General features: G+C 44.3%; 1 protein-coding gene across 4 annotated transcripts in view; it reads left to right on the forward strand.

Annotated features, from left to right (window-relative positions):
• ssuh2.1 (ssu-2 homolog, tandem duplicate 1) overlaps window positions 1-12609 on the forward strand; it is a 52743-nt gene that overhangs the window by 19428 nt on the left and 20706 nt on the right. For all 4 annotated transcript variants that reach the window (XR_005037105.1, XM_036950933.1, XM_036950932.1 and 1 more), the window contains exons 2-3: window positions 6444-6539; window positions 8751-8835. Coding sequence is in view for 3 of the 4 variants with exons in the window: in XM_036950933.1 (XP_036806828.1) it covers window positions 6444-6539; window positions 8751-8835 (181 nt within the window). In the remaining variant the exon portion in view is untranslated. The remainder of the gene's footprint in view (window positions 1-6443; window positions 6540-8750; window positions 8836-12609) is intronic.

A 12609-nucleotide genomic window follows, 5' to 3' on the forward strand; every position in this document is an offset into this window, starting at 1 on the left:
ATCAATGACAGCTTGGACCTTAGCGGGATCCATCTTAATGCCTTCAGCGGAAATAACAGAACCGAGAAATGTGACGGAGGAGGCATGAAAAGTGCACTTCTCAGCCTTCACAAAAAGACAATTCTCTAAAAGGCGCTGGAGGACACGTCGAACGTGCTGAACATGAATCTGGAGTGACGGTGAAAAAATCAGGATATCGTCAAGGTAAACGAAAACAAAGATGTTCAGCATGTCTCTCAGGACATCATTGACTAATGCCTGAAAGACAGCTGGAGCGTTAGCGAGGCCGAAAGGAAGAACCCGGTATTCAAAGTGCCCTAACGGAGTGTTAAACGCCGTCTTCCACTCGTCCCCCTCCCTGATGCGCACGAGATGGTAAGCGTTACGAAGGTCCAACTTAGTGAAAAACCTGGCTCCCTGCAGGATCTCGAAGGCTGAAGACATAAGAGGAAGCGGATAACGATTCTTCACTGTTATGTCATTCAGCCCTCGATAATCTATGCAGGGGCGCAGAGACCCGTCCTTCTTCTTGACAAAAAAAAACCCCGCTCCGGCGGGAGAGGAGGAGGGGACTATGGTACCGGCGTCAAGAGCTACAGACAAATAATCTTCGAGAGCCTTACGTTCGGGAGCCGACAGAGAGTATAGTCTACCCCGGGGGGGAGTGGTTCCCGGAAGGAGATCAATACTACAATCATACGACCGGTGTGGAGGAAGAGAGGTGGCCCTGGACCGACTGAACACCGTGCGCAGATCGTGATATTCCTCCGGCACCCCTGTCAAATCACCAGGCTCCTCCTGTGAAGAAGAGACAGAGGAAACAGGAGGGATAGCAGACATTAAACATTTCACATGACAAGAGACGTTCCAGGAGAGGATAGAATTACTAGACCAATTAATAGAAGGATTATGACAAACTAGCCAGGGATGGCCCAAAACAACAGGTGTAAAAGGTGAACGAAAAATTAAAAAAGAAATGGTTTCGCTATGATTACCAGAGACAGTGAGGGTTAAAGGTAGCGTCTCACGCTGAATCCTGGGGAGAGGACTACCATCCAAAGCGAACAAGGCCGTGGGCTCCCTTAAGTGTCTGAGAGGAATGTCATGTTCCCGAGCCCAGGTCTCGTCCATAAAACAGCCCTCCGCCCCAGAGTCTATTAAGGCACTGCAGGAAGCTGACGAACCGGTCCAGCGTAGATGGACCGACAAGGTAGTGCAGGATCTTGAAGGAGAGACAGGAGTAGTAGCGCTCACCAGTAGCCCTCCGCTTACTGATGAGCTCTGGCTTTTACTGGACATGAAGTGACAAAATGACCAGCGGAACCGCAATAGAGACAGAGGCGGTTGGTGATTCTCCGTTCCCTCTCCTTAGTCGAGATGCGGATACCTCCCAGCTGCATAGGCTCAGCACCCGAGCCGGTAGAGGAAGATGGTAGTGATGCGGAGAGGGGGGCAACGGAGAACGTGAACTCCTTTCCACAAGCTCGGTGACGAAGATCAACCCGTCGCTCTATGCGAATAGCGAGTTCAATCAAGGAATCCACGCTGGAAGGAACCTCCCGGGAGAGAATCTCATCCTTTACCTCCGCGCGGAGACCCTCCAGAAAACGAGCGAGCAAAGCCGGCTCGTTCCAGTCACTGGAGGCAGCAAGAGTGCGAAACTCAATAGAGTAGTCTGTTATGGATCGATTACCTTGACATAGGGAAGACAGGACCCTGGAAGCTTCCTCCCCAAAAACAGAACGATCAAAAACCCGTATCATCTCCTCCTTAAAGTCCTGATACTGGTTAGTACACTCAGCCCTTGCCTCCCAGATTGCCGTGCCCCACTCACGAGCCCGTCCAGTAAGGAGAGATATGACGTAGGCGATACGAGCTGTGCTCCTGGAGTAAGTGTTGGGCTGGAGAGAAAACACAATATCACACTGGGTGAGGAACGAGCGGCATTCAGTGGGCTCCCCAGAGTAACACGGCGGGTTATTGATTCTGGGCTCCGGAGATTCGAAAGCCCTGGAAGTGGCCGGTGGATCGAGGCGGAGATGGTGAACCTGTTCTGTGAGGTTGGAGACTTGGGCGGCCAGGGTCTCAACGGCATGTCGAGCAGCAGACAATTCCTGCTCGTGTCTGCCTAGCATCGCTCCCTGGATCTCGACGGCAGAGTGGAGAGGATCCGAAGTCGCTGGGTCCATTCTTGGTCGGATTCTTCTGTTATGCGGTGAGTGAGGACCCAAAAGCGGTTTAACATAAACAGAGTTTCTTTAATAACGAAACACACGTAGGCTCAGATGGACAGGCAGATTCCGACAGGACAGGACAAGGTAAAGCAAACACGACGATAGTCTGGTTCTGGCATGAGATACACAAACGAGAATCCGACAAAGACAGAAGCAGAAAGAGAGAGAGATATAGAGACCTAATCAGAGGGAAAAAGGGAACAGGTGGGAAAAGGGGTGAACGAGGTAGTCAGAGAAGACAAGGAACAGCTGGGGGAAAGAGGGGAAGAAAAGGTAACCTAGTACGACCATCAGAGGGAGACAGGGTGAAGAGAAAGGACAGAAACAAGACACAACATGACAATACATGACACAAATGGTTTGCTTATGAATAATTCGATTTTCTGCCAATAATTTCATTTAAATTACTCAAGTTTTTTCCCCCATCTTTCTTTATATCATTGATCTTGGCTTCATAATACAGTTTCTTCTTCTTGTTGTTGAGTTTAGTCACATCATTTCTCAATTTGCAGTAAGCCAGCCAGTCAGATGTGCAGCCAGACTTATTAGCCACTCCTTTTGCCCCATCTCTTTCAACCATACAGTTCTTCAATTCCTCATCAATCCATGTAGCCTTAACAGTTCTAACAGTCAGTTTCTTAGCAGGTTCATGTTTATCAATGATTGGAAGAAGCAATTTCATAAATTCATCAAGTGCAGCGTCTGGATGCTCCTCATTAATCACATCAGACAAACAAATATTTTTAACATCATCCACGTAAGAGTCACAGCAGAGTCTTTTGTATGATCTCTTATACACTATTTTAGGCCCAGCTGTTGTAACTTTGGCTTTCCTGGATATAGCCACTATATTGTGATGAATGCATCCAATGGGTTCAGATACAGCTTTAGAACTAAGTTCTACAGTATTAGTAAAAATGTGATCGATACATGTGGATGATCTTGTTCCTGTAGTGTTTGTAAACACCCTGGTAGGTTGATTAATAACCTGAACCAGATTACAGACACTGGTTACAGTAAGAAGCTTCCTCTTGAGTGGACAGCTTGATGAAAACCAGTCAATATTCAGGTCCACAAGAAAGTAGACCTCTCTGTTTACATCACATCCACTATCAAGCATTTCACACATATTATTTAGATACTGACTGTTAGCACTTGGTGGTCTATAGCAACACCCCAAAAGAAAAGGCTTTAGATGTGCCAAGTGAACCTGCAACCACAACACTTCAATAACACATGACATAAGATCTTCTCTAAGCATTACAGGGACGTGGCTCTGAATATATACAACAACACCTCCCCCATAAGCATTCCTGTCTCTTCTATAGATGTTATGTCCTATTGCTACTGATGTATCATAAAATTAATTTTCTCAGAAATGGCTAATATATGAATGTTATCTGATGTTAGCAAGTTATGGATTTCATGAACCTTATTTCTAAGGCTAAATATATTAATATGGGATATTTTCATCCCTTTCTTGGGTAGCTTATCAGAGATAGACATAATATGGAAAATAACACAAAAAAAGAACATACAGAAGAAGAACATCCATTAATGTGTGTGTGTGTGTGTGTGTGTGTGTGTGTGTGTGTGTGTGTGTGTGTGCCATAGGCTTGGCTCTCTCATCCCTTCCAGGCTTTTTTGGACAATGAGCCTGTCATAGCGGATGTAAGTAACGTCCCCACACGCGCTGGTAACTTTCATTGCTGGGATAAGTTATTTTTTCTTCTTCAGGCGCACAGCTTCAGCACAGTCCTCGTTGAGGAAGATGGACGTTCCTCTGAAGTTCTTGTCTCTTTTCCAGAACAGTTACGTTGCCCTTTGAACCTCAGGAACTTGACCACTATCGGCCTGGGCCTGTCAGCTGGGCCTGTCAGCTGGGCCTGTCAGCTGGGCCTGTCAGCTGGGCTGGTGGTTGGTTTTTAAAAGGGCATTTCCATGACTCAGGAGAGAAGTTTCTAATGATGTGACCATCCCGAATGATGACTTTTTTTCAATCAAGCATCTGTCTTCTTTTTGTTTTGTCTCTATTATTCAATTCTGCATCGAAGGTTTTAATGAGACAAACCACAGTGAGAGAGAATGTTAGCAAGGATGAGAATGACCGTGCTGTTATTAGATCTGAATCGCTTATGTTTAAGACACAAACTTCACTACTGGACACAAGCCATGAGTTTGGAGGTTAATTATTTATAACATTTGTTTACTGCTCAGTTAAACTTGTAACATAGAGTATAATGACATTTAAGTTGGACTATAACCAGGGTCTTGCCTATATCCAACACCTTCAGCTACTGCTTCTCTAGGAGAATAGAACCCTGCTCTTCTCCCAGGGTTCAAATTCAACCAGTGCCCCCTGATCTTTGAACCTTGACATCGGAGTCTCTGTCGTAACGGTTTCTTCTGACCAGACCTGAACTTTGAAGAATCTGGCCCTGGTTGTTACAGTCAGGAAAGACTCCTGGCCCCGGTTGTTACAGTCAGGAAAGACTCCTGGCCCCGGTTGTTACAGTCAGGAATGACTCCTGGCACTGGTTATTACAGTCAGGAAAGACTCCTGGCACTGGTTATTACAGTCAGGAATGACTCCTGGCACTGGTTATTACAGTCAGGAAAGACTCCTGGCCCCGGTTGTTACAGTCAGGAAAGACTCCTGGCCCCGGTTGTTACAGTCAGGAATGACTCCTGGCACTGGTTATTACAGTCAGGAAAGACTCCTGGCCCTGGTTATTACAGTCAGGAATGACTCCTGGCACTGGTTATTACAGTCAGGAAAGACTCCTGGCCCTGGTTATTACAGTCAGGAATGACTCCTGGCACTGGTTATTACAGTCAGGAAAGACTCCTGGCCCTGGTTATTACAGTCAGGAATGACTCCTGGCACTGATTATTACAGTCAGGAAAGACTCCTGGCCCTGGTTGTTACAGTCAGGAATGACTCCTGGCACTGGTTATTACAGTCAGGAAAGACTCCTGGCCCTGGTTATTACAGTCAGGAAAGACTCCTGGCCCCGGTTATTACAGTCAGGAAAGACTCCTGGCCCCGGTTGTTACAGTCAGGAAAGACTCCTGGCCCCGGTTGTTACAGTCAGGAAAGACTCCTGGCCCCAGTTATTATGGTCAGGAAAGACTCCTGGCCCCAGTTATTAGAGTCAGGATAGACTCCTGGCCCCAGTTATTAGAGTCAGGATAGACTCCTGGCCCTGGTTATTAGAGTCAGGATAGACTCCTGGCCCCAGTTATTACAGTCAGGAAATACTCCTGCCCTGGTTATTAGAGTCAGGATAGACTCCTGGCCCCGGTTATTAGAGTCAGAATAGACTCCTGGCAGCGGTTATTAGAGTCAGGATAGACTCCTGGCCCCAGTTATTACAGTCAGGAAATACTCCTGCCCTGGTTATTAGAGTCAGGATAGACTCCTGGCCCTGGTTATTAGAGTCAGGATAGACTCCTGGCCCCGGTTATTAGAGTCAGGATAGACTCCTGGCCCCGGTTATTAGAGTCAGGATAGACTCCTGGCCCCAGTTATTACAGTCAGGAAATACTCCTGCCCTGGTTATTAGAGTCAGGATAGACTCCTGGCCCCGGTTATTAGAGTCAGGATAGACTCCTGGCCCCAGTTATTACAGTCAGGAAATACTCCTGCCCTGGTTATTAGAGTCAGGATAGACTCCTGGCCCTGGTTATTAGAGTCAGGATAGACTCCTGGCCCCAGTTATTAGAGTCAGGATAGACTCCTGGCCCCAGTTTTTAGAGTCAGGACAGACTCCTGCCCTGGTTATTAGAGTCAGGAAAGACTCCTGGCCCTGGTTATTAGAGTCAGGAAAGACTCCTGGCCCTGGTTATTACAGTCAGGAAAGACTCTTGGTTATTAGAGTCAGGAATGACTCCTGGCCTCGGTTATTAGAGTCAGGAAAGACTCCTGGCCCTGGTTATTACAGTCAGGAAAGACTCCTGACCCTGGTTATTAGCGTCAGGAATGACTCCTGGCCCCGGTTATTAGAGTCAGGAAACACTCCTGGACTCGGATATTAGTCGGGAATGACTCCTGTTCCTACTCATATCAGGGTCATATTCATTAGGCACCAAAAGGAAACCGTCTGAAACAGAGTGAAATAGGGAGGTACTATTGGAATTTGTTGTTTTCTGTTGCGTGGTCTAATGGATAGTTGGGACATGAACCAGATGTTTCCCTGATATCAACAGGGGCGTTTGATCCCAACATTCCAGAGGAGGGTCCATCGGCGCCCCCTCCTGGCTGGCTGGACTGTGTGACAGGGTACGACGAGCCCAAAGGGGGAGGTGAGAGACACACACACATACACACACACACACATACACACTGAACTGTGACAAAGTACGATGAGCCCAAAGGAGGGGATGAGTCTCAGTGTTCTAAAAGTGTTCTCATTTAGAACACTACTCTGTCATTTAGAACACTACACTGTCCTTTAGAACACTACACTGTCATTTAGAACACTACGCTGTCATTTAGAACACTACGCTGTCCTTTAGAACACTACACTGTCCTTTAGAACACTACTCTGTCATTTAGAACACTACACTGTCCTTTAGAACACTACACTGTCATTTAGAACACTCACTGTCATTTAGAACACTACGCTGTCCTTTAGAACACTACACTTTCCTTTAGAACACTACTCTGTCCTTTAGAACACTACACTTTCCTTTAGAACACTACTCTGTCATTTAGAACACTACAATGTCATTTAGAACACTACTCTGTCATTTAGAACACTACAATTTCCTTTAGAACACTACACTTTCCTTTAGAACACTATGCTGTAATTTAGAACACTACACTGTCATTTAGAACACTGCTCTGTCATTTAGAACACTACACTTTCCTTTAGAACACTACTCTGTCATTTAGAACACTACACTTTCCTTTAGAACACTACACTGTCCTTTAGAACACTACACTGTCATTTAGAACACTACTCTGTCATTTAGAACACTACTCTGTCATTTAGAACACTACACTGTCATTTAGAACACTACGCTGTCATTTAGAACACTACGCTGTCCTTTAGAACACTACACTTTCCTTTAGAACACTACACTGTCATTTAGAACACTCACTGTCATTTAGAACACTACGCTGTCCTTTAGAACACTACACTTTCCTTTAGAACACTACTCTGTCCTTTAGAACACTACACTTTCCTTTAGAACACTACTCTGTCATTTAGAACACTACAATGTCATTTAGAACACTACTCTGTCATTTAGAACACTACACTTTCCTTTAGAACACTACACTTTCCTTTAGAACACTATGCTGTCATTTAGAACACTACACTGTCATTTAGAACACTGCTCTGTCATTTAGAACACTACACTTTCCTTTAGAACACTACACTTTCCTTTAGAACACTACGCTGTCATTTAGAACACTACGCTGTCATTTAGAACACTACTCTGTCATTTAGAACACTACACTTTCCTTTAGAACACTACGCTGTCATTTAGAACACTACACTGTCATTTAGAACACTACACTGTCCTTTAGAACACTACACTGTCATTTAGAACACTACGCTGTCATTTAGAACGCTACACTTTCCTTTAGAACACTACAATGTCATTTAGAACACTACACTTTCCTTTAGAACACTACTCTGTCATTTAGAACACTACACTGTCCTTTAGAACACTACTCTGTCCTTTAGAACACTACACTGTCCTTTAGAACACTACACTGTCATTTAGAACACTACTCTGTCATTTAGAACACTACACTGTCATTTAGAACACTACACTTTCCTTTAGAACACTACTCTGTCATTTAGAACACTACACTTTCCTTTAGAACACTACACTTTCCTTTAGAACACTACTTTGTCCTTTAGAACACTACACTTTCCTTTAGAACACTACTCTGTCATTTAGAACACTACACTGTCATTTAGAACACTACACTTTCCTTTAGAACACTACACTGTCATTTAGAACACTACACTTTCCTTTAGAACACTACACTTTCCTTTAGAACACTACGCTGTCATTTAGAACACTACACTTTCCTTTAGAACACTACTCTGTCATTTAGAACACTACACTGTCCTTTAAAACACTACACTGTCATTTAGAACACTACTCTGTCATTTAGAACACTACTCTTTCATTTAGAACACGACTGTCATTTAGAACACGACGCTGTCATTTAGAACACTACACTGTCCTTTAGAACACTACGCTGTCATTTAGAACACTACGCTGTCCTTTAGAACACTACACTGAATGTGATCCAAACTGTGTGAAATGGCACCCTTTTCCCTACATAGTGCACTACAATTTACCAGATGTCTATGTGGCACTGCCCAAAAGTAATGCACTGTTTTGGGAATAGGGTGCCATTTCTGAAGCAGACAAGGTGATTGACTTGGCTGTAGATTCTAGTGTTTAACCCGTCTGTGTTGAAGTTTAATTACCAAAATAACTTCACGATTGCCTTCATATGAATGACTGAAATGCTTGTATTTCCCTCAGACACAGGAGACCAGCTGTACCCTCCTCCTCCTGCCTACAACCCTCAACCTGAGAATGACAAGAATGCATCCGTCCCTAACGTCAGGTGAGACTAGATACAGCACTGTGCTATTTAATATAGAAGTATTTTCTATGTTTATTGGATAAAGAGAATTCTGAAAGAGCAGTGTGCTGGATTTGAAACCATGCTGTGAGCTGTACATCGTACATGTGCTCCAGAGTCAGCAGCTGAAGACCGTTAGACCACTCACACTACAGTACTACTACACCTCACACTACAGTACTACTACACCCCCAGACTACAGTACTACTACACCCCCAGACTACAGTACTACTACACCCCAGACTACAGTACTACTACACCCCAGACTACAGTACTACTACACCCCCAGACTACAGTACTACTACACCTCACACTACAGTACTACTACACCTCACACTACAGTACTACTACACCCCAAGACTACAGTACTACTACACCTCACACTACAGTACTACTACACCCCACACTACAGTACTACTACACCCCACACTACAGTACTACTACACCTTAGACTACAGTACTACTACACCTCACACTACAGTACTACTACACCTTAGACTACAGTACTAATACACCCCCAGACTACAGTACTACTACACCTCAGACTACAGTACTACTACACCTCAGACTACAGTACCACTACACCCCCAGACTACAGTACTACTACACCCCCAGACTACAGTACTACTACACCTTAGACTACAGTACTACTACACCCCAGACTACAGTACTACTACACCCCCAGACTACAGTACTACTACACCCCAGACTACAGTACTACTACACCCCAGACTGCAGTACTACTACACCCCCAGACTACAGTACTACTACACCTTAGACTACAGTACTACTACACCCCAGACTACAGTACTACTACACCCCAGACTACAGTACTACTACACCCCAGACTACAGTACTACTACACCCCCAGACTACAGTACTACTACACCCCAGACTACAGTACTACTACACCCCCAGACTACAGTACTACTACACCCCAGACTACAGTACTACTACACCCCACACTACAGTACTACTACACCCCACACTACAGTACTACTACACCTCACACTACAGTACTACTACACCCCAGACTACAGTACTACTACACCCCCAGACTACAGTACTACTACACCCCAGACTACAGTACTACTACACCCCAGACTACAGTACTACTACACCCCCAGACTACAGTACTACTACACCCCAGACTACAGTACTACTACACCCCCAGACTACAGTACTACTACACCCCCAGACTACAGTACTACTACACCCCCAGACTACAGTACTACTACACCCCAGACTACAGTACTACTACACCCCCAGACTACAGTACTACTACACCTCACACTACAGTACTACTACACCCCAGACTACAGTACTACTACACCCCCAGACTACAGTACTACTACACCCCCAGACTACAGTACTACTACACCCCAGACTACAGTACTACTACACCCCCAGACTACAGTACTACTACACCCCCAGACTACAGTACTACTACACCCCCAGACTACAGTACTACTACACCCCAGACTACAGTACTACTACACCCCAGACTACAGTACTACTACACCCCCAGACTACAGTACTACTACACCCCAGACTACAGTACTACTACACCCCCAGACTACAGTACTACTACACCCCAGACTACAGTACTACTACACCTCAGACTACAGTACTACTACACCTCAGACTACAGTACTACTACACCCCCAGACTACAGTACTACTACACCCCCAGACTACAGTACTACTACACCCCAGACTACAGTACTACTACACCCCCAGACTACAGTACTACTACACCTCAGACTACAGTACTACTACACCTCAGACTACAGTACTACTACACCCCCAGACTACAGTACTACTACACCCCCAGACTACAGTACTACTACACCCCCAGACTACAGTACTACTACACCCCAGACTACAGTACTACTACACCCCCAGACTACAGTACTACTACACCCCAGACTACAGTACTATACTGCTACTACACTCCAGACTACCTTGATAAACATTAGCAAAAAAGACTGTATTAAGTAAATAATACAAATATTGTGTTATTCTATGCAAACTTTTTGGGGAAATTATTTTATTCTAATACTCAGAGAAAGAGATTTTCTGTTTTCAGTACTTCGCCACCCTCCCCTTTCGAGGATAACGTCACAGCCTTTTTCTAAAGTGTTTTACGAGATTGGAGAACACATTGGGAGGGATCGTAGCCCATTCCTCCATACAGAATCTTTCCAGATCCTTGATGTCCTTCGACATCAACAGGTTTTCAATGGGATTGAAGTCCGGAGACTAAGATGGCCATTGCATCAATTGGCACATCTAGCCACTGGGTCAATTAACCATTTCTTTGTGGATTTTGATGTGTGTTCGTGGTTATGGTTTTGCTGGAAGATCCACTTGCAGCCAAGTTTCAGCCTCCTAGCAGAGGCAACCAAGTTTCTGCCTAAAATGTCCTAGTACGTTGACCTTAACAAGGGCCACAGGACCAGTGGAAGCTAAATAGTCCAGTAACATCAAAGATCCACCACCATATTTTACAGTAAGGATGAGGTTATTTTCTAAATATGCATCCTACTTTCGACGCCAAACCCACCACTGGTGTGCTTGGCCACAGAGTTCAATTATAGTGTCATATAGTGTCATCTATTATAGTGTCATCTATTATAGTGTCATCCATTATTGTATCTGACCATGGCAATCCAAGAGCTAAAATCCAGGCATTTACAGTAGATTGCGAAAGTATTCACCCCCCTTGGCATTTTTTCTATTTTGTTGCATTTCAACCTGTAATTTTAAATAGATTTTTATTTGGCTCTCGTGTAATGAACATACACAAAATAGTCCAAATTAGTGAAGTGAAATGGAAAAAAATGACTTGTTTCAAAAAACTACAAACAAAAAAAACGGAGAAGTGGTGTGTGCATTTGTATTCACCCCCTTTGCTATGAAGCCCCTAAATAAGATCTGGTGCAACCAATTACCTTCAGAAGTCACACAATTAGATAAATAAAGTGCACCTGTGTGCAATCTAAGTGTCACATGATCTGTCACATGATCTCAGTATATACTGTATACACCTGTTCTGAAAGGCCCCAGAGTCTGCAACACCACTAAGCAACGAACACCACCAAGCAAGCGGCACCATGAAGACCAAGGAGCTCTCCAAACAGGTCCGGAACAAAGTTGTGGAGAAGTACCGATCAGGGTTGGGTTAAGAATAAAATCATAAACTTTGAACATCCTACAGAGCACCATTAAATCATTATAAAAAAATGGAAAGAATGTGTCACCACAACAAACCTGCCAAGAGAGGGCCGCCCACCAAAACTCACGGAACAGGCGAGGGCATTAAAACTTTTTGATGCACCCATCCCGTTAGCGGGATCATTTACGTCAACATCCGCTGAATTGCAGAGCGCCAAATTCAAATTAAATTACTAAAATATTAAATTTTCATGAAATCACAAGTGCAATATAGTAAAACACAGCTTAGCTTGTTGTTAATCCACCTGGCGTGTCAGATTTCAAAAAAGCTTTTAGGCGAAAGCATACCAAGTGTTTATGTAAGGACATCTCTCTCAGCAGACAAAACATTACAAACAGCTAGCAGCCAAGTAGATTGGTCACGAAAGTCAGAAAAGCATTCAAATTAATCGCTTACCTTTGATGATCTTCGGATGTTTGCACTCACCAGACTCCCAGTTACACAATAAATGTTCCTTTTGTTCCATAAAGATTATTTTTATATCCAAAATACCTCCATTTGGTTGGCGCGTTATGTTCA

Source organism: Oncorhynchus mykiss, chromosome 17, assembly GCF_013265735.2.
Source record: "Oncorhynchus mykiss isolate Arlee chromosome 17, USDA_OmykA_1.1, whole genome shotgun sequence".
NCBI lineage: Eukaryota > Metazoa > Chordata > Actinopteri > Salmoniformes > Salmonidae > Oncorhynchus > Oncorhynchus mykiss.